The 23,753-nt window shown below is 45.9% G+C and overlaps 1 protein-coding gene across 1 annotated transcript in view; it reads left to right on the top strand.

Moving 5' to 3' along the window:
- The window catches only part of LOC144826284 (proprotein convertase subtilisin/kexin type 5-like), a 567,967-nt gene that overhangs the window by 275,045 nt on the left and 269,169 nt on the right, over positions 1-23,753 (top strand). Inside the window, exon 10 of the mRNA XM_078684635.1 lies at positions 4,075-4,320. Within this exon, the coding sequence (XP_078540761.1) occupies positions 4,075-4,320 (246 nt within the window). The remainder of the gene's footprint in view (positions 1-4,074; positions 4,321-23,753) is intronic.

Raw genomic sequence — 23,753 nt, 5'->3', positions numbered from 1 at the left:
AAGCCCACCAGCAGCTGCCCTATCAATGCTGCTTTGATTAGATATAAAATACTACTGTCAGTAAAGAGAAAATGGCTTTGGTCTGACACTATGGCTTGGGGGATGAATGTGACACAGGTCAAGCCAAGAAACACAATTAGGAGTGTCAAGAAACTTAACTAACTTCAAAAGGTAATAGGGAAATATATATCTTTTATACTTTAGTGCTAGGGAAAGTCTGGAGAAGAGGGTTATTTTGACCCCAAAATACACTTTAACCTCCTGTCTTCAGTCTCAGTGGATGAGTGGGCTGCTTTACTGGTAGTGTACTAGACCCATGGATAGGCTCATTCATGTTTTGGTTGTATATTTGTGTGATCATTTCCATTCAGGTTTTTCTTGATGCAAGGGGCTCCAGCCAAGGTAGGGCAGCTATATTCTCTTAGTTTTCTGTGCCTCCTCCTTTGCTGGTTATGTGGTGATGGCCATTGTTGGAACAGTGTGTGTGTGTGTCTGTGTGTTTGTGTTTCTGTCTGTCTGCCTGTCTCTCTCTCCTAGGAGAGCATATTGCCCTTTATCAAACGTCCTTCTTTGATGACCATGTTGCCATTGTGTAGAGTCATTGGCAGCCATTTTCCCTTTGTTCTCCATGGCAATGGCCATTTTGTGGAGTCAATGAATGTGTATCATAGGCAGCTATTTTGTCTTTGTTCTGTGTGCCTCCTTCCTTGCCTGCCAATGATATAGCCTCAATAAAACTCTGCACCCATTGGGACCATATGTTTGCAAACAGTATTTTTCAATATTTTGGACACAATATTAGTGTCTCACAATATTTCTGGCTACAATATTCTGACAAACATTCCTATTAATGATGCAGCAAGAGTGGTAGCTGGGGGGGGGGGGGAGAGGGGGTTTGCAGAGGCCCCCACTGAGCCCTGATTATTCCTGCATTTTACTGCTCAACCAGCAGTCAGGGGCCCATTTCCCTCGTTTGCAGTAGGGCCCATGGCATTGCTGCTATGCTACAATTCAGCAACAGCTTTAGTGTTCACAATTTCAACTGTTATAAGTTGCTGCTTGAGAGAATATCGAGCTTCAGCTTGATTTAAAGTCGCAAGTAGACATTTAAAAACTAAAATGTAAGAGATGCAGTAGTTGATCAGAAGTTATGCACATAATGCGAGACCCAGTATATGTGTGGAAAATCTCACCAATACATTCAGTTCCAGATTAAAAGAAGGAATCATTACAAAAATGATAGAATTGTTCATGGAACCACAAATGTAGGTTGCCTAATATGGTGAGCTAACTAAATTAATTAGAGAGACAGTCAGATGCATGAATATTAACATATACTAGTAGAACACATAGTTTATTATAAAAGTTCTTCATCCTGCCTCCCTTACCTAGGTTATAAATCTGGGAATTCAAGATTCGGGAGCATGGAAAGGAGGTGTAGTTCTCTTCTGGATCTTCGTACTGTAAGGGTCTTAATATTATGCTTGGCCACTGCTGCATGTGGCGGTCTCGTTACAGGCATCTAATGAATGTATGACGTTCCAAGTGGGGCACAGCCGTTGATGTAACCCTACTACTAGAAAGGCACACCTCATCTGTGACCTGAAGCCTGAGGCCTGGAGGAACCTGCCAGCTTCTTTTTCTCTAGTCATGGTGAGATTGATCATGCCACCCCAATCCCCTGGGTAACGTTGGGATTTTTCAAGTCAGTGGTTTGTATTAAGCAAAACAACTAACAGACTGATGTCTGGACCAGTCACCAGACTCATTAGAAGAAGCACTAGAAGATCAACATGTCAACAGCAACCAGACACGTCAGGAGAAGCACCAGAAGAGCAACACTTCAACAGCAACCAAATACATCAGAAGAAGCACCAGAAGAGCGACACATCAACAGCACCAGATACATCACAAGAAGCACCAAAAGAGCCACACATCAACAGCAACCAGATACATCACAAGACGCACCAAAAGAGCAACACATCAACAGCAACCAGATACATCACAAGAAACAAACAGATCAACACAGCAACCAGATACATCAGAAGAAACACCAGAAGATCAACACATCAACATCAACCAGATACATCAGAAGAAACACCAGAAGATCAACACATCAACAGCAACTAGATACCTCAGAAGAGGCCCTAGAAGATCAACACATCAATAGGGCTTCTATGCTGAAGCATCTCCAGGTAGAGAGAGGCAGCATGACTTACGACAGCAGTCTGACAGTTCAAATGGTGTACCTTACCACAGTCTTAGAAGATTGTTCCTTGTTATTTACGTCTCTTTTCAGTTTATTATAAAATATGCACTAAGGGTGTTTGAGAGGCCAGAGACATTTTAAGACATGGGCTAAGTGGGCAGTTGCCCAGGGTCCCAATCTGCAAAGGAGCCCCCTGGAAAAGTGATCTTTCTCTCCATCTCACCTCTATTTATTTATTTCAGTCTCCAGCTCTTCTCCTCACTCCTCTCCCTCTCTCTCTCTTGATCTCTCTGCCAAATGTCATCTTAAGTAGATTTGGGACACGGGGCAAAACATATTTCAGATGTTTTTGTGTGACCCCATTTTTGAAAGTTTAAGTTCTATTCAACATTGTTTATCATCATGAGGTCTTGAATTAGAAGACAGTGTGTAAAAAACGTCAAACTTGTTCTGAACAGGGCCCCCAAAATACATCTTGCCTGGGACCCCAAAAGTTCTTAAGATGACACTGTTGGAGGCTGACACTTGCCTAAAAACAGCAGATGCCCATTACACCAACTTCTTGGTTCCTGTGCCTCATTTAAAGGTGAGGGGACTGCAGGCTCTCTGTCGGTGGGACTACAGGACCGCCAGGGCACAGTAGTGATAGCCCAGCCCTATTTAGGGCAGGACTACCATCACTCGATTTCCCAGCCTTGGCCCGCTAGGCGAGTCTGTAAAAAAAAAAAAAAGGTGCCTGCACATCAGGGTCAAGGTTTATTTGGATGTCTGGTACAAACCTTCTCTTTGGAAATTTGTTTCAGAAAAACAAGAACGAATGCTGGACAGGGCAAAAACCACTTTGTTCAACCTTCAGTGCATCCATTACATCCGTGGATGAACTGAATGTATAGAGAGCACAAAGGCAGGTTGAGATCTTTTGATGTGGCAGACAGACAACGTTGTGCCATGGGGGCACGACGCTGTCAAAAATACAATCCATTAAACCCTTGTTCAACGATTAACCTAAGATTTTCTAAGGAAAGCCTGCAGTACACTGCAAAAACAACCTAGTCGAAGACTCGTTTAAATATATATGGTCTCCCTTAATAGCACAAGTGAGGCACAAACCCCGGCAATGGAGAGTTACTGTTTCTCATTGAAGATATGTTTTGCTCAAGTATGTTAAAATTAAAAAAGTGACTTTTTGCTTACCCTTCGTGAGCTTCTTACCGTTCACAGTCTTAGAAAGAACTGTGTGAGTAAAATGGGTGTGGTATCTGGTTCTCAGTGCTATGCATCTTTCCTGCTTCTTTGCACTTGCTGCTCAGCCAGTGTGAATGTGCTGTGGAATGCTGGTGTGCATGGTGAGGGAATGGAATGTTGGGATGCCTGGTTGTGGAGTGTCAGTTGGGAGTATGGGCTGAGCAGCAAGGAGGCTGCTCCTAGTGGGGCTCTGTACTGAAGACCTATTCTATATTTGGTTCTCATTCTATCTTCATCTCTACATCTAGAACTTCATCAATAAAGCTTCATCATCTATCTACATCTCAGCTACTGGACTTACTTACCCTTATTGCAATTGGTCTGAGTGTTTTCCTAAAATGTTGTGTTGTATTTTGCATCTTGCAAAAATGTGAAAAGCTTTGAACTGATGATTGCGCTATATCAAGCCCTGTTGTTTACTTATAATACTTAAAGCCCATAAAAGCTTCGCATAGCACTTCAAATATCAAATCCTTGTACTTCGAGAGGATGTATTGCATACGTGCTTCTCCTATAGCGTGTTTCAACCATTGTACGTATTTTACAAGTGCACGTTGGGTCTTGTTACCAGCGGTGAGGGCGGATATTCCAAGGGTAATACCTGTTCTCTTCTTCACCAGAATGTGATCGAACCTGTGCCAGCTGTTCGGGTCCCGACCCAACTGACTGCATCCAGTGCCAGCGTGGGCTCACCTTGGACCCCAACACTGGCAGGTGCGGTGTGCAAGGAGACGCCGAATGCCCCTCCAAGACCTTTCTCCAAGACGACCTGTTCACCTGCAAGGCGTGTGACGACACGTGTGAATCATGCAGTGGGCCATCGAGAAACGACTGTCTCACCTGCGCGCTACCTTTCTACCTCTATAGTGAGTATCTATATATTATCTTACATATCACACCCTGGAACCAGTAGACACTGCCATGCTTTGCAGCATTATCCTCCCACGCACAGTCATCTCTGGTAGCTTTTATCCTTCAGATCTAGTAACCTCTGGAAAGAGCTGGCAGGTGTAATTCAATCAGATGTAGTATCCTGCATCCAAAAATGCTAGAGACTTGAAAGGAGTGTTCTCGAGATGCATTCAGACGTTTGCAGGAGACCTGGGGGTAAATAAACTCATGAGTGTAAATTTATGTCTATGACCGAATTAAACTTTTCAATCTGATTTACATCTCATTCCCAAATAAATTCCTGGTGAGAATAAATCACGACGTGCATAACAGGAAATCCTCTCCCCTTGCAGAATGCGATGAGTCTCCCACATATCACACATTTGTTCATTGTTCTTTTTCTGCATGGGGATCCCCTGAAGGTTAGGGTGCCCACTGCGGTGCAGCGGCTTGTGTTACACTCCTGGCATACATCTATTTAATAGTGCAGATTTTTCCACCAGGATTGTATAGAAAACTAGAGTAGTAGTAAATCTCACTCAAGGGTGGAAAGTGGCGATCCAAGGTGTGGTTGCCACAGAGGTTTTAGAAAGCCCACATACATGCATTCCACCCTGGAAACGGTGAGAGATTTACTTTATCCAAAGGCAGGAGTACTTCGTCTTTCAGGATGGAAAGGCGAACGGGTCATCCTCAAGCTTGCTGGTTGTTCAGCGGATGGTCTGTCTCCACTGGGAAAAACGATCCTGTTCAAATTCCGAGTCCCAGAGGTAATATGACATGCAAGTATAAAAAGGGTCCATCTTTAAATTCCAACAAATAGGGACAGTGGATGGGCTATGAGCAGTGTATGACTACACCAAGCTCAGACTAGGAACAGTGAAAGGGTTATGAGCAGTATATGTCCAGGCCATGTCCAGAATAGGGGCAGTGAATGTATGATGTTACAACGCATACATTCACAACGCATACCATTACAACAAAACGTTTACAACACTGGATCCATTACAACGCATGCCATTACAATGCATGCCATTACAACGCAGATGCTATTACAACGCATGTCATTACAACATAAGTATGGGTAAGTATTTTGTTTAATTTTAATTAATGGGAATGTAATAGTAGTGTAAATGTTGGATAGTGTAAGGGTTAAAATTACTATTCTAACTCCAGGGGGGTGTAATAGTAGGGTAAGTGTTGGATAGTTTAGGGGTTAAAATTACTATTCTTACTTCAGGGGGTGTAATAGTAGGGTAAGTGTTGGATAGTTTAGGAGTTAAAATTAAATTAAATACTTACCCATACTTACGTTGTAATAGCATGCATTGTAATAGCATCTGCGTTGTAATGGCATGCGTTGTAATGGCATGTGTTGTAATGGATCCTGCGTTGTAAAAGTTTTGTTGTAATGGTAGTGCGTTGTGAAAGTTGCGTTGTAATGGCTGTTTCCCGGGGCAGTGATTGGACTATGAGAAATGGGGGCGGGGGTGCTGCTACTGCTCGAATAGCCAGGTCTTGAGTAGTCTTCTGAAGGTTAGCAGGTCCAGGGTTTGCCGTAGGATGAAGGGGAGGGTGTTCCAGGTCTTGGCGGCGAGGTGGGAGTTGCAGTTCCCGGGGGCTCAGAAGATGCCATAAGAAGCCTGCAGGTGCGGGCTATGAGAGTCTTTCACATGGCTCTGTTTCCACTTGTGTTCCAGGGCTGCTGCTGCTTCTACTTCCCTCTTAAACTCTAAAGTGGCAAATCACCTGCCTGAGTGTTTTCAGCTGCCTTTTAAATTGACTCCACAGTTAGTCCACTTCATGTTTTCATTTCCTTCTCTTTTCCCTTTCCATCATGGCTGTTCCTCTTTTAGTTTCTTCCTGACTTTCGCAGTATATCATATTTCCTGGCACGTGGAGTTTAATGTCATTTCTTGCATTTTCCTGTTCGTTTACTATTTAAAGGCCTCAATCTGGTAGGAGGGTGCATCACAACCATGCTGTGTTCCTTAGCTGGGTTCCTCACTCCGTTCACTGGCTGATCTTGACTCTTCAGTCTTTAGACTTTCTTGCCTGGATTTTTGACTCCTGGTTTTCTCCAACCTTGTGAAGACTTATTCAGCAAGGAGGAACTTTACACCTTTGGCTTTTTTCTCATATAGAAGGTGGCAGTATCTCAAGGGCACTTGCCTACCACATATCCTAGTATGCAGTGACATTGTGGCTTCCGGAAAAAGTCACCTTTACTTTGGACAGTGGATACCTTGATCTGGATTGTGAATAAGCATCCAGCCCGAACACATGTCGAGGTTTTGTCCAAAATAGAGACAGTGAAAGGGCTATGAGCAGTTGATGTATAGGCCTTTTCCAGAATAGGGACAGTGAATGGGCTATTGGCAGGAGATGCCTAGACCATGTTTAGAAAAGGGGCAATGAATGAGAGTACATGTTCAGACCAAGTGACTTAAGATTTGGTCTTTTATTCTTGTGGTCCTTAGTCTAAGACACTGTAAGCACCATGGTAAGAAATCAAATACACATGATCACCATCACCCACAGCAACAAGAGCACTCTCGGAGCAGAGTACAAGTAACGGACTGTTCATCCCCACATCTCCGTGTTGTTAAAATGTGTAAGCTGAAGGCAATGTTTTTCAAAGCTCAGGAGCCCTGTCTTTGGTGGTGTAATGAACTCTATTCCTTATAAAAGAAGGCAGAGCAGGTAAGGTGTTAGGTGGTTGATAATATCAGCAAAGACTGTAAACAGGAACCTGCCAAAATATTAAAGTCTGTCAAGAAGAAGAGGTTTACATGTTCTTGATATTTGCTGCTTTCAGTCTTCCTACTCAATCTGTTCACAGCCTGGTAGTATTTGTTACCTTACATTAAGAGATGGGGTGACAAAAAAAAAAAGAGATACCTACCTAGATCAAAGACTGACATCTAGACAATTTTGAAAGATGCACTTTCTATTAGTATATCATTTATCATGGTTCTCCAGTTGTCAAAAGTAGGGTTAAGCATGGATGCCAAGATTCCCCTGATAGCTAACAATTTGCCAGCTGGGCATAGGCATATTATTTTATTTATTATAAGGACACACGCCGGGGCTGCTGATTGTTCCTACTATTATATTTGCACCAAAACCTCATCTAGAATCGATTAGAATAACCTTGCAATCAAAGGTATTGCAGCCCAATACATTGAGATTAAATTAATGGCTTACTCAGATTAAACATTGATATTGTTGACAAATCTAAACTCGTTGTAACTAGCGCTTTTGAGAAATATTGACAGATTCCACCAGTATAAAGGGATTGTTCCATTATGCATGACACAGGATACTGTTGTTCTAAGTCTAAAATGATTGGCACACCTGTTGGATTGTCATATTTGGTGATTGGGGTGTAGGAGCTTAGGAAAGAATTCAGATCTTGTGCTACCTGCTCTCTGGCTGTCATCTCTTGTCTTGACCTGTCTGCATTTGTTATGTAAGTTATGCAGTTCTGTGCAGGACTTTTTTCTGCAGTAGGACTAGTATATTTTGGAGGAGTGAATTAGGCAAAGAACGTAATAAAATTGGGTATTGCTAACACGCTCCTCCTCTAAAATATTTTGAGACTTTTACCAGTCTGGATGCCTCTGGGTTCAAAAGAACCTCTGTTGCCTACCTTGTAGATCTTCCTCATTCCAGTCCATACAAGTGAGCACTTCATTTCTTTTTTAAGTTCAAAATAATTTATTATTGAATTTTTGTTTAGAAACAACTAATAAAGACATAACAGAAAACATTATTAATTAGCAAAAAGCACCTAAAGAACAAATCGAAAATTAATCATCAAGATTATAAAATTACTGTAAGTATTAAGAGAATACATATTGAAAAGAGAACTAAAAGGGGGAAGGGAAAGGAGGGGGCGAAAGGGAACAAATATAACAGCTAGTGCATAAAATGAATACAGAGCTACAATATTGTATAACAAGAATAGCTTATTTAAAATAAAATCACAATCTATATATATAAAAACGAATGTATGTCTGTCTGTCTGTCTGTCTGTCTGTCTGTCTGTTTGTCCTTTATGCATTACTACACCATTCATCCGATCGCCATGAAACTTTGGGAAGTTGTTGAGTACACTCCGTGAAGGTTTCTTGCATATGCATTACTACACCATTCATCCGATCGCCATGAAACTTTGGGAAGTTGTTGAGTACACTCCCGCGTAGGTTTCTGGCATATGCATTACTACAACATTCATCCGATCGCCATGAAACTTTGGAAAGCTGTTGAGTACACTCCCGCAAAGGTTTCTGGCATACATTTATTTTAAATATCACCCCCCCAGGGCCCTCATAATCTTTCGAATACTGATGTACGCACCAGACGAAAAAACAACAAATCGTATATCCACAAGCACTCGAATAAATAAATAGAATTAAACGACACTTTGAAATGTTTTCCATATTAAAATGAATACATTTCAATAAAAATGACACATTGTAAATTGAATGTTATCATGACGAGTTTCCTTAAATTTTCTTTCTTCGGAGATCGCAGCAACGCACGACGGGTAAGCTAGTTAAAGTTATAAATACAACATTATGAGGATAAATATATATCAACAGGTGTCCAAAAAGATTGATAAGCGATTGAATTATGAGAAATCCCTTTCATGGATAATTGAGCACTTCTAGTAAAGATAACCCACGACCACCACACATTAACAGATAATATAAAAACTTCTTTCCAAAAAAAAGTCATGGATTTTAACGCTGCTGAGATTATGAAATTAAAAAGTTTACTTTCTAAATCATGTAAGTCTTGAGATATAACAGCAGATTTTCATATTATTAATTGATAGGAAACATCTGTTTGAAGCTTGAAAATCTTTGTTATGATATCCCAAACTTCAGACCAAAATTTTAAAACCAAAGGACAATCAAACAGCATATGTTGTAATGTACCAGGATGTAATTTACAATGCCAACAATCTGCAGAGGGAAGAAGTTTAGCCTTAAATAAACGTGATGGAGTCCATAAACGATTGTGCAGGATATAAGAATTGGTTTGGTAAATTGAAACAGGCAGCCAACCAGATATATTACTAAGCCAAATATCCTTCCAGGTGTCGATAAAGAAATTGAAAGTTCATTGTCTTAAAAATTGGAGATCATCTCTAAATTGCTACCTAAAGTATCTGATAATTTTTTTTATAGAACGGAAACCCCATGAGATGAACTAGCAACTGTTTGAATGTAAATTGATATATCAGCTGTAACATTAGAAGGAATAGTATTGGGGAAGGAATCTAAGATTTACGTAAACCAAATTTTGCTTGTAATTTAAAAAAAAATTAAAGGTATTATTGCAATAAACATCTTTGAGATAAAAAATACCAGCTTTAATCCATGACGACCAGAAAGTAATACCTCTGTACAGTTTATTAACACTACCATACCATAGGGATAATTCATCAGTATTATTTATGGGAAGGAGAAAAATGAAGTCAGGATCATTAAACAACATTTTAGAAGATTTAATAATAACTGGTTTTTGATAAAATATTTATCCTTGTTACACATTGGCACCAAAGTAGGTAATGGAAATGGACTTACTATTTATTTTTCAATACATAACCATGCAGGAGGATCATTAAATAATAAGTGATTAAACCATAATGAAGTTTGCTTTAAAATAAAAGCTTTATGGTAAAGAAAAAAGTCTGGGATACCAAATCCAGCATTACGTTAAGGTACTTTTAAGTTTTTATAACTAATACAAGGAGATTTGTTGTCCCATAAAAATTTTGATAAAAGTGTATCAACATCTTTATAAAACTTTAATGGAAATTGAGTAGGGAGCATGGAAAGGGTATAAAAGATTTTGGGAGCAATAGTCATTTTAATGGAATCCATTCTGCCCCACCATGAAAGATGTAATGATGCCCATTTAGACTTTTTGTTTTTAATATAAGTTAAGATGAAATCACAATTTAAATTTATTGTTGATTTTATAGAAGAGGCAAATACAATTCCAAGATATTTTAATTTATTCATTTGCCATATTCATTCATTCATTTAGTCTTTATTTCGATACATTGTATCATAAAAGTTACATAAAGATGGGGCGTGGCTACAGCGCCGACCGGGATGGCTGCGTGAGCGAGTTGCTCCGCGCCATGCCCCGTCTTTTCTCCTGATTGACCGTCGCCCCGAGCTGCCTGGCGGCGGAATTCGTGGTCCGAGGGGCTGGTGAACGGTGGAGGAGCGTTTGGCTCCGTCGGGACCCTGGCCGGTGGCAGCGGGCGGACCTGGTGCTCGGCGCGCCTGCCGAGCGGACGAAGCCAAGATGGCGGCGCCGACTCCCTGAAGGCTCCGGGAGCGGTGCGGTGTGGCGCACTGGGGCGGTCACGGGCTCCGGCGGAGCATTTGAGCAGCTGTGTGCGGAGCGGGGGCTCATCGGAGCGGACCCTGCGCCGCGGGGGGGCCCGGCGGTGCTTTGCCGGTGTATGCGGCGTGTGTGGCGCCCCTCCCCCACCTACTACTGGGACGGCAGAGGAGCGGGGCCTGCCCTTGTGCTGGGCCAACGAGGGCACTGCTGATCTGGGAAGCCATCCACACACCGGCCGCCACACCATAAGGCCGACGGATCACAGGAGTGGACTACTGGCCGGCGGAGAGCTGGGGGGGGCGGCCGCCCACGGCGCCTAGATATCCCGGGGCCTGGTGGATTGGAGGTGGCTGTCGGCCCGATCAGAGGCGGGGGTCCTGCCCGCTGGGCGGTGAGGACGCGCCGAGCTGGTGGCGTAGTGTTGGGCCCTACAGCGCGTAGTGTCACGAAGGGGCCAGTGTAGCCCGGGGCCTCGCCGGATTCGTGGTCCGCCCCTTTCGTGGACTCTGCTCCCACTGGCCCTGGTGGGCTGCGGGTGTTTCCTGAGTGGCTGCGGGACACCGTGGAGCGCACTTCCACCCGGGAACTGATCGGTGGACTGTGCGTGGGGTGCAGTTGGCGCCGCGAACACCCGCTTATCCTGAAGATTGGTGCGCTGTGCTCAGCTGGGTGCTTCCGGTGGGCCTCGCCTTTGTTTGGAGGGGCTGCTCGTGTGGCCGAGTAATTGCATCCAAGATGGCCGCACAGGGGATTGGCGGCGCCGAGCCAGCTGGACTGGGGAGCCAGAGGCAGGAGGATGCGGCTGGCGGCTCCCAGACGGAGTCCTCGCCGCAAGAACAGAGGCTCAACCTCCGCCTTGACGCAATCTTGGCCGCGATAACCGCCACGAAGGAGGAGCTGCGCCAGGACATTGCGCAGGTGGCGTCCGGGCTCGGCCTGTTGCGGGCGGACCACACCAAGCTTTCGGACCGGGTGAAATCCAATGAACATCTGCTCCAGGAACTGAAACCGGCGGTGGTCACGGCGGAGCATAAACTCGATGACGTTGCCCGTCGACTGGCGACCTTGGAGCGTAGGGTGGAGGACGCGGAAGGCCGCAACCGCCGGAACAACGTGAGGGTGGTGGGGCTTCCGGAGAAGATTGAGAAGGATGATGCAGTGGCCTATTTGGAAGACTGGTTCCGCACTGTGGTGGCGCCTGAGGGCCTTTCCCCCTTCTTCTCCCTGGAAAGAGCGCATAGGGTACCCGCAAAGCCTCCCTTGGAGGGCCGACCGCCTCGGCCGATGGTGGTCAGACTGCTGCACTATAAGGATCGGGATCTGCTGATCCAGAAGGCGAGGGATCGTGGGCCCTTCCAGGTGGACAACAGCAAGGTGACAATCTTTCCGGACTACACGCAAGAGGTGCAGCGGAACAGGGCTTCTTTCCTGTCTGTGAAAAAGGAGCTGAGAGAGGAGGGGATTCAATATTCCTTGCTTTTTCCAGCCAAGCTGCGGATTGTCGTTGATGGCAAGACTCAATTTTTCCACGCGCCCGATGAAGCTTGGTCCTGGCTGGAACTGTATCGAGCGGGGACGGATCGGGCGCACAGGCCAACCAGGGATCGGGAACAGCCGGTCAGGGTCAGGAAGTCGCAACGCATCCGCTCCCGGAATCGACGCCAACGGGCCGAGCGAGAGGCGCAAATGCTGGCCGATAGACGGAGTGCGTTGGAGGCCACAGCGAGTATAACGGGGTCGCAGCAAGAGGATGCCTCCAGGGGTTCGGCGTCGGAGAGTGAAGGTTTGAAGACTGGTGATGAGGACTCGGAGGTGGGGGGAGCGCTGGGGCCGGAGGTTACTCCACAGACATCCGATGGTATCTTTAATGGATGAGGCCTCTGGCGGATGGACTTTGGCATGGCCTGGACGCTCCTGATCTCTCATGGACTGCCAGGTATGGGGCTGCATTAGCAGCACGGGGCTGTGGGCGCGGGGTGGTTGCTCTGTCGTCCTGGTTCGGGGCTCCATAGTCCCCATCAGACCCCTAAGGTCTTCTGTGGTGTCGACCACAGTTTAGTGTGATGTGTGGGGTGTTTGAGGTTTGGAACGGGGCTGAAGCTGGGTTACTAGGCCCTGTCCTGGGGAAGGGGAGGGTGGGTGTTGTAGGGGATGTTTTGAGGGGGTTGTACAATTGCTGCGATGCGGGTTACATTTCTTGGCGTGTGCTACTGTTGGGTTTGATGCTCTATGGGGACGTTACCTAATTTGAAATGTGTCACATGGAATGTCCGGGGTCTTCGTACTATGGTCAAGCGCCACAAGGTGCATGCCTACTTGGTGAGGCGGGGCGTCCAGATAGCGATGCTTCAGGAGACTCACTTGACGCAGCAGGAATGCGGGGCTTTGCAGAGGAGGTGGCGGGGCCAGGTGTTTGGCACGACTTACTCGGCGTTTGCCAGGGGAGTGTTGATCTGGGTCAGAGCAGGCACGCCATTCCAGGTTACGAGTCAGAAAATAGATCCGGAGGGTCGTTATGTAGTGGTGGAGGGACGGCTGTATGGAAGGGAAGTAGTGCTGTGTACCATTTATGCCCCCAACGCTGAGCAGGCCCACTTTTTCGAGAGCTTGTCGCGCTCACTGGCGTGCTACTTGGCAGGCCCTATCATCCTGGCAGGGGATTTTAACTCTATTGCGGATGTGCAGTTGGACAGGTCTCACCCGCCTTTGGTGGACTCCCCGGTGCGCAGACTTGCAACTCGTAGGCGGGACTGGCAGGAAAGATGGGGTTTGGTGGATGTATGGAGGGCGCAGCACCCCGACACTCGGGATTACTCCTATTTCTCGGCGCTGCATGATCTGCATGTTCGTTTGGATTCGGTGCTGTGTTGCGAGTCTTTGGCGAGGGTGGTGCGGCACACTGAGTACTTGTCTAGAACCATCTCGGACCATAACCCGCTGCTGATTTCGGTGCAGTGGCAGTTGGCGAGATCGGCGGTCCCCACATGGCGACTCCGTCCAGAGACGTTGGAGGACCCGGCGTTCTGCGATACGGTCCGTCAAGGCGTTGGCGACTATTTCGCGGTCAATGCTGGGTCGACGGCGACCAGAGCGAATGAATGGGATGCGATGAAAGTGGTGGTGAGGGGGGTATGTATGGGCCGGTTTCTGACTGTGAGGGGTACCGTGCTGTCTGATCTCGCGAAGGCGGAGACGATGCTGAGAGAGGTGGAACGGCAGCGTCCGGAGAAGCCTGAGCTGCAGGACAGCCTGTTACGTGCTAAGGAGGCGGTGGCGAATGAGACTGAGAGACTGCGGTGCTATGACTATAAGTTGTATGCGGTGAAAGTGCACGAGGAACGTGATAAGGTGGGCACGCTCCTTGCGAAGTTGGCTGATCCGACCCCTAGGGGTTGTTCGGTGCTGAGTATACGAAGGGGAGATGGGGTGGTGGTTTGCTCGCAGTCCGCGGTCCTGGAGCGCTTTCAATCCTACTACACGGGCCTCTATACCAGCCACCTTGAAGTGGAGGCCGCGGACATTGGCGATTATTTAGATCCGATTCCTCTGCCGGTATTGGATGAGGAGGAAGCCCAGGATATAGGGGGCCCTGTCACCCTGGCCGAAATTAGAGGGGCGATTAGCCATATGGCGCGGAATAAGACCCCAGGGGTGGATGGGCTGCCGATCGAGTTCTATGCCAAATTTATCGACGTACTGGCGCCCAGGCTGCTGGCTGTATATGCGGAGGCGAAAGAGCTGGGGCGACTGCCTGATTCTATGACGGAGGCGCTGGTTGTGCCCCTGCTGAAACCGGGCAGGGATGCTTTAGATGTCGCCTCTTTTCGTCCGTTGTCTATGTTGACGGTGGATTATAAGATTCTGAGCCGTATCCTGGACACCCGTCTCTTGCCATTGATGACCTCTTTGGTACATAGGGATCAGGCGGGATTCATCCCCTCCAGGAGTACCTCGATGAATATCCGTCGGCTGATCGGGGTCATTGATAGTGCTGCCTTGTCGGATCCGGGCCCGGTGGTGCTGGCGGTTGATATTGAAAAAGCGTTTGATAGTCTGGAGTGGGATTTTTTAGATGGTGTGCTGTTGAAGTTCGGGATCGGGGACGGGTTCCGAGGCTGGACGAGAGTGCTCTATTCCTCGGCCAAGGCACGGGTGCGGCTAGGGACACTGGTCTCCTCGGTTTATCCGGTATGTAGGGGCACGAGGCAGGGCTGCTCGCTATCCCCTTTGCTCTTTGCTCTGGCGATGGAACCCCTAGCTGCACAGGCAAGGCTGGGAGTTGTTTACGACGGGATTGCGCAGGGACTTGACTCGCATTATATATCGTTGTACGCTGACGACCTATTGCTGTACCTCGCGGATGCTGGAAAGGCTCTGGAAGGCGCGGTGGATATGCTGAGCAGGTTTGGGAGGCTGTCAGGCCTCAGGGTGAACTGGACTAAAACTTGTGTGTTTCCGCTGCGGAAGGCCACGCTCTGCCCACAGCTCATGGGGCCTGTGAAGTGGGAACCATCTTGTTTTCTGTACCTGGGGGTACGCATCTACCATGCCACAGCGGACCTCCTTGAGGGGAATGTGGGACGCTGCATTAGGGCGTTGAGAGGTAGTATGGACTTCTGGGCCTCCCTCCCGTTATCTGTATTGGGCCGAGTGGCGCTGTTGAAAATGGTAGCACTCCCGAGACTGCTCTACTATTTTAGAACGTTGCCGGTGTGGATCCCGCAGGGCATCTTTAGGGAACTGAGGACGATGGTGACTGGTTTTCTCTGGGGCCACGGTCGCAGACGGGTAGCACTGACCACCCTGCTGAGACCCAAGTGTGAGGGAGGGATGGCTGTCCCCGACTACGAGTTATACTATTTGGCGGCGCAGCTCCAGGTCCTGACGCAGAATGTGGCCAGAGAATTCAGGGGGCCCGAGGTTGGCCGGGGGGTCGGCGTTCAGCGGCAGGTCTTGTCGTCCATCGTGATGCAACAGAAACTGGCCAGTAGGGAAGTCACGATGGAGGAGTGGACCCTCAGATTGTGTTGGAATAGATATATGAAAAGGGCTGGGAAGCGCCGGCCGTACGCCCCGGAGATCCCGCTAGGTATGCTCACTGTCTTGCCGCACGGGGCTGATTGGTCCAGATTGTTGGAGTGGGAGGACCTGGGCTTGCAGATGGTAGGTGACCTGTATGTGGATGGGACGTTGGCCCCGTTCCAGACGTTGCAGGAGCAGTTCGGCCTGCCGAATGGTTCCTTCTTGCTGCATGCGGCGGTGGTCGCGGCTCTACGGAGGCACTGGGGGGGCGGATTGGCTGAACTAGAGGTGTCGGAGGTGTGCCAATATGTGGTGATGGCTGCGGGCACCGTCAAGGCGGTGACCTGCCTTCACAATAGGATGCTGAACGAGGGTCTAGCTCCGTTGATCGAGTTGAGGTCGCGTTGGGAAGCCAGCATCGGTAAGCCTCTTCCGGACTCTGTTTGGGGTCAGGTGCTACACAGGGCCTGGAAAGAGACAAGGAATGCGAGATTCCAACAGGTGCATTATTTTGTGCTCCATAGGGCGTATTTGACCCCGGAGAGATTACGTCGCCACTTCCAGGTGCATGACGCCATGTGCCCGAGATGTTTGGAGCCCGGGGCAGATTTTGACCACATGCTGTGGGGCTGCCCGAGGTTAGGAGACTACTGGGCCGAGGTAGGGGACCTCTTGAATGCTGTCACGGATCGGGAGGTGGACTTTGACATGGCCACGTGCCTGCTTCTGTGGTTCCCGCATACCAAAAAGACCAAGGTGACGAGTAAATTCATTGGGTTGGGTCTGATATTGGCGCAGCGAGAACTCACTTGGCATTGGAAGTCTAAAGAGGGGCCGTCTGTACGGAGGTGGAGGAATGAGTTGGTGAAGTGGTCGGGCTGTGAGAGTGTGTCACGGATGCGCCAGGCGACTAGAATGGGTAATGAGAGGAGCTTGGATTTGGCACGGTCATGGGAGATGGTGGTGCAGGCATTGAGGGACCACTTAACTGACAGCGACGAGACTGATCAGTTATGAACGAGGATTCCATGTGACCGCTTGTTCGTTACAACTTCCTGATAGCTGTCACCCTAGAGCAGGAGGGGCCTGGAGATACCCGCGTTAGCAGCAGTTGGGGGGGGGGGGCTTAGAGTAGGAGTTGTGGGGTGGGGTGGGTTGCCAGCGACTTCCCGGAACCGGATGGCCCAGGGACATAGTCGGGTTGATTTTGTGATGTGACATTGAAGTGACCTGGGATTGGGTGGGGAGAAGGTGGTTGGTTGTGTTGGGATAAAAGCAGGAACGAAGTGCTGCACTTGACCCGTGTCCTGCATTGGGCATGTACCATGGTGCCTCCAGCGAACTGCTTCATTGACGCGCCGCCCAGCCTCCGGGATGTGGGCTAATCGGCTGTGTATTACGTTGCTATACTGCAGCATGATGGGACCCGCTGGTACTTGGGTTGGTTTGTTGGCTGTGTTTATTCCTGATTCTGCAATAAAAATATATTAAAAAAAATAAAAATAAAAGTTACATAAAAAAAGAACAACACGGGTTTTGCGAGGAATCATTACATCATTGCACTATCATAGATGGATACAAATACGGGCATTAGTAGTCATAGGAGGGAGGAGTCAATCATAATTTAAAACGCACATAAATAGTTAAGGCACAATAAAATCATTATCTTCAAAGCACAGTACATTTTTAGCAATCTTAATTTAGTTTGTGCAAAAAAATAATGGATCACGATGGAGTCCTAACATTTTTCACCAGCTTTTATCCTAAGGAAATTCACTGCTAGCAAGAACCTGCTGATACCAAAAACAAAGACCTGGGCGAATCTGTTTATAAAATTCTTTCTGCTTCTCTGCACGTTTGCACGCCAATATTTATACAGAGGGGTTTAATCCATCTTTTCCTTGGAGTCATATAAGCTGGGCAGAGAAACAAAACATGTGAAATGTCCTCCCTAGCTTTCTCTCTGCACATCATGCATTTGTCATTACTATCATTGGTCCACCTTGCTACGCAGGTTTTTAACATTAATACTCCATATCTAAACTTTAGGTATAATGTTTTTGCCAATGGTGGATTTACTTCATTTAAGAATGTTTCAAAATTTGGGTTTACTTTGAATAAGAAAAATTCTTTAGTCAGTGAACCATTTGTTATGTCATTGGTTCTATGATTGTCCATATAAACCCAAAAGGTAGCTTTTAAAATCTTCTTTGACCATGCAGTCAGTGCAGATGGATTGCTCCAAAAGTGGGATAATCCAACCCTCTCTAGCCATGCTCTAATGTGTTTGAACCATGCGATGCAGTTAGAGACATCTAAGTCTTTTATCTCTACTGGAGCCTCTCTGTAATCTAGGAGCTCTGGTGTTGTCCAAATCCTAACCCAGAACATCAAAGGTCTGAGTATAGCGTGGTGATCTGTACGCTTCATGTTGAGATCCAGTAACAACGGAATTGTTGGAGTGCGTACCGGTACCTTTAGCAGGGCTCTATAAAATGTATTTTCATTCACTTCGAGCATCTTTTTACAGGATGGACCCCACAGTTCTGCCCCATGTAATGCTGCCGATTGTGCTTTAGCCCGGAATACCTCGAGTGCTGGAAGCACTGCTTTATTGAGGCTATTTCCATGTCTTTTTAATATCGGGCGAATATTTTGTGTTAGTAGCAGATTGCTCTTTTCAATTTGTGATTTCCACTGCATTTTAGAATCAAGTGAAATGCCCAAATAACTAAAGTTTTGGACGTATTCCAGTTTTTGGTTGTTCAAGACCAAGTTCTCTCTAAATAAGCTATGAGGATTTATTGCCATGTATTTTGTCTTGCTGGAATTGATCTCTAGGCCTTTTTTACTACAATAAGATTGGAATGTATCGAGCAGACATTGTTGGCCTTTGGGTGTTTGCGATATTAAGATGGTGTCATCCGCAAATAATAAAGCTGGAATTTTCTTACCCCCCAGTTTCGATGCAGCATTACTACAATCATTTAAGAAAGAAGGAATGTCATTAACAAATAAGGAAAACAAAGTTGTGCCAGGACGCAACCTTGGCGAACTCCCCTTTTTATTGGGATTGATCTAGTTAGTTCGCCACCTGGGCCCCACCTCACCTTTGCAAAGTTATTTTGGTGCAATCTTTTTACTTGTTCCAAGAGGTTGGCCGGTAGTCCGTGGCTATCAAGTGCTTTCCATAACAGATGCCTGGGGATGAGATCAAACGTGGTTCCTAAGTCAACAAATGCCACATACAAGTGGCCCTTCCTTAGGTTAACGTATTTCCAGCACATGCAACAAAACCTAAATACTTGGTCTATAGTACTAGTTTTAGTTCTAAATCCTGCCTGGAATTTAGTAAGGACCTCTCCTTCATCGATCCAAATATTAATTTGATTTAAAATATGCCTCACAAAAATGTTTTGTAAAACGTCTATTAAACTAATCGGACGATAGTTTGCGGGATCGTTCCTAACCTCCTTTTTAAAAATACAAATGATTTCTGCCCCCCTCCACATGTCTGGTATATTTGCTCCAGCAGCTATGAAGTTGCACAAAAATTAACATACGGCCCCCAGACACTTATATCATGCTTATATAAATCTTCTGGAATCGTGTCTAATCCTGGGGCTTTACCAATTTTTACGATGTTGATGGCCATAATTGTTTCATGGAGGGTAAATTCTAAATTACTTTCACACAAGTTTTTTGGTGTCAAATCATCTACTCCGGTCTCAATCTCCGGAGCTGCATACAGCTTTGTAAAATGATTTATCCATGTCAATTCATCCAAATAGACTTCTCTAGAGCCTTTTTCTTTCCTGTTCCCATTAGCAACTATTTTCCAGAATGCCATGGAATCCCTACTTTTTGCTGCGACCAGCTTATCTGACCAGATAGCTTCATCCCAAGCTGATTTAGCATTCTCGAGTACCCTCTTATAATTTTGTCTTGCTTCCTTAACCATCAGATTTTTGTTATTTTTGATGGCATTTATTAATTCTGTTGTAGCTCTACGACAAACTTTATCGTACCAAGGTTTCCCCATCGGCTTTTGATTTCCGTTCTCTGTGTTTACTTTAGCTTTCTTTGTTACTAGGGGAACTATTTCCCTAAGGAATCCCTTGTGTGATTCTAAGAATGCACCCCTATCAATTACAGCTTCAGGAGAGGCATAAATACAAAAGGTAATAGCAAAGATGTTATAAATGCTTGCCAATTTTTCACCATGTTCCAGTGTATGTGCCCATTTCACCGCACGGCGGTTGTTACTCACTATTACATTGTCAATGCTCATGAATGGGGCAATAGGGCAATCCAGCAAGCTGGGTATTAATCCACTTTTTAGTGTTAATTCAAAGCGGCCGATGGTCACTCTCTACTCTTAACTTAACCTTAAGGTCAACCACATATTGCCAAAAGTCAAAAGATAATATTACGTAGTCTATTTTACTTTGGGTACTGTTTCTACAAAATGTGGGAACCATCAGTATGTCCGAAGGAAGGCGACCATTGCATGATCTTAGGCCATGGGTCATCGTTGGACTCATTATTTGGAGTGCTAATGTCGTACATGGAACCTGTTTTAAGCTAGATAGTGCAGGGATCTCATTTGCCAAATCTTCGTCTTCAAGAATGGCCTCTAGCCCCTTTATTGACTCGTAGTTACAATTAAAATCTCCTCCTATGATTACTCCTACACCTGATTTCACTCTATTTAAAATGGAGTCCAGTTGATCAATTGTAGATGACTCCTTTGATGCCAAGCCTGGTCGGTTATAGACATTATATATATGCAATGTCCTATTATCATTGGTCACTATTTTTATACCAAGGATATCTAGGGAATCCGTCTCTATTTGCTTTACACTACCATTAAGAGTAACTTTTATCCAGATGGCTAGGCCACCAGACGGCCTCCCTCTTTTTGATGGGACTGTAGCTATAAAAAAACTTTTATAACCCACTCTGTGCAGGATCTTGGTTGCCCAGGTTTCCTGTAGCAGGCAAATGTCGCCTTTTTCGATGAACTCGTTACACCCTGGATCTCTGGTGTTCTTCCTCAATCCTGCGATGTTCCAAGAAATCTTTTTTAGACCAGGGCTGGCATTATGATTAAAACTTATTAGGGTGTCATCGCTAGGATTTAGAACCATGTTGCTTAAAAGCAATACCTCATCATAATTCTTACCACCCCTTTTGTCTCCCCTTCCTGATTCACATAGAGAAATAGTGAGCCCTACGCCTGTCCTCTCTACGTCCCTGTCAGGGCTGTACAATACAATGGGTTTTTGCAGTCAATCTACAGCATCCAAAGGGGATAACTCTTGGAATCTATTAGGAGTTTCCGCGGGGTACAAGTTGTTAGATGTTTTGTTCGCTGCATTTTGATGGGTTTTATAAAAATATCCTAGTGGGAGTGCATGAATGTTTGTGTTAATTATGGATGTTTCTTCGTGTGCTCTCAGTAAGGAACGGACTAAGTGTGGGTGCCTAAAATTTACAACTTTACAGTCTCCATGTATGTCTTTTAGAGAGTTTCCCACCCACCCTACGCTGCGCACCATTAGAATATCATTTGCTTTATTCATGTTCAGTCTTTTGTATTTGGATAGCCAGTCCATAACTTTGTTCTTTAAGTTGTACCAGGATTCCTTTTGGTCCCTTTTTAATACAGGGGACTACCTGCTAAAACTAAAACATATGGACATGTGGCAGGGAGAAGGTCCAAGATATCTGTATTGGGAATCAAATCTGTCCCTTTAGGGCTATGTAATATTTCCCTGCAATGATTATACTCTGGTCCAGTTTCTATGTTATCAAGAGGAAAAGGAGCCCTCTTTCTTTGCAAAGGTTGACCAGTAGGCACTTTATTATTTCTTGGGCAAGCTCTATCCAAACTTCCTCCACCCACTTTCAGGGGTTTTTCCGATGCTCCTTCAACTTCATCGGAGTCTCTATAGTTCTCTAGTGATGTTTTCAATTCAGTTATTAGAGTTACCCCTTCTGCAATTATTCCTCTTCCCTTGCCTACACTTTTCCCTAGGTGAAGTACTGCTGCATTTGATTGGGCAATCTCAATGTTCAGATCCCTTAATTTGGTATCCATTTTTGCACTTATTTCGGAATGAATAGAAGTTAGGGTTGTTTTAAAAATATCTGCCACAGTCTGTTCTAGACCTCCTATTATCTCTTTGTCCTTTCCTGATCCATTGTTTCCAATATCATCGGTTTGTATCCCTATTGATCTGGAGCTGTAGCTTATAGCTTCAGTTACCTTTGCCTGTGGATTACAACCCTCCCCTTTCCCTCCTGTTTTCCCTTTCCTTTGGCAAGATTTCTTCCTCCTGATTGATTTTTCACTTTTTTCCTTTTTATGTGATACCATTGTTCCCACTTCCTTTTGCGCCCATAATCTACTCGAGATTCCAGGGCTTATCCGAAGATTTTCATCAACTGGTTCGATTGAGGAATTATTATGAACTAATAAAATATTATCATTCTCTTGTTGGTTAACTAGACCAGATGTAGGTGGGAACTGTTCCCTGGATATCGTATATGTTGGAAGTTTTGAGGGGTCTAACGATAATCTTCTCTGGGCAATTTCAATTTCATGTGACAGTACAAGTTCAGCTCTTGTTATGAAATCATCTAATGTCCCAGCTGTTCCCTTCCTTTTACTCATAGTTAAATTAAACATGATCAGATAATAACACTGGCCTAGGCAAGGAGGAGGGAAAACAATTATAAAGGGGAGACCAAGCAAGAAATTAGTACTAACCGGGAGTACACGAGTATGCTTGCAATTGTCCCAATAAGTTTTGTAACAGTACCATCTAACAAGTTACCACCAAGAGAATAGGCCCGGCCCGACCTCCTCCAGCCTCTGATGGCCTAAGACGGTCCCGCCCTTGTCCCGGGCTTCTCCCGGCACGCTCCCGTGCGCTCCCGCGCAGCGGGTGCGCTAGGTCGTTAAATAGTGTTAGTGGGCGGAGCTCTTGCCCATGTGCAGGTGTGGGCCAGCAGGGACTCCTGGGACTTTGAGTCCATGCGGTGAGTCGGCAGCGTTCCACTTTGCCTATAGCCCCCAAAGGTTTCCACAAGTGACAGGAGCACTTCACTTGTTCTTTCTCCTCGCAGTTAAACTCCCAATGCGACATGGCACCAGCGAAGCGGGCGTGACTAGTTGTTTTCAAGTGTCCGTGGGCGGCGGGTGGAGCTCTTGCCCAGGTGCAGGTGTGGGCCAGCAGGGACTCCTGGGACTTCGAGTTTGTGCGGTGAGTCGGCAGCGTTCCACTTCGCCTATAGCCCCCAAGGTTTCCACAAGTGACAGGAGCACTTCACTCGTTCTTTCTCCTCGCAGTTAAACTCCCAATGCGACGCGGCACCCGCAAAGCGGGTGCGGCTAGTTGTTTTCAAGTGTCCGTGGGCGGCAGGCGGAGCTCTTGCCCAGGTGCAGGTGTGGGCCAGCAGGGACTCCTGGGACTTCGAGTCCGTGCGGTGAGTCGGCAGCATTCCACTTCGCCTATAGCCCCTAAGGTTTCCACAAGTGACAGGAGCACTTCACTTGTTCTTTTTCCTAGCAGTTAAACTCCGAATGCGACGCAGCACCCCTTTGCCATATATTTTCACGCATTGGTAGCATATCAAGAGTGCAATAAACATTCAAGGGAAAAAATTCAGTTTTGTTGGTATTTAAAGTGTATCCCGAAACTGTAGAATAATTTGTTATAATATCCATTTATGAGGGGAACTACGATATAGGGTCACTAACAAATAAAAGCACATCATCCGCATAAGCAAGTGTGTTAACAATAACATCCTTAATATTGATTCCTTTAAAACTATCAAATTTTCTTATAGAGGCAAGAAAAGGTTCAATGCCAATTAAAAATAAGAGAGGTGAGAGAGGACATCCTTGTCTTGTACATCTAAAAAGCGAAAATTGATTTGATATTTGGCCATTAATAAATAAATGAGCAGTAGGGGCAAAATATAGAGCTGAAATCATGCGTATAAA

The sequence above is a fragment of the Lissotriton helveticus genome, chromosome 3_2, assembly GCF_964261635.1.
Source record: "Lissotriton helveticus chromosome 3_2, aLisHel1.1, whole genome shotgun sequence".
Taxonomy (NCBI): domain Eukaryota; kingdom Metazoa; phylum Chordata; class Amphibia; order Caudata; family Salamandridae; genus Lissotriton; species Lissotriton helveticus.
Note: the sequence above shows the minus strand (reverse complement) of the source record. Positions and strands in the feature narration are given on the sequence as shown.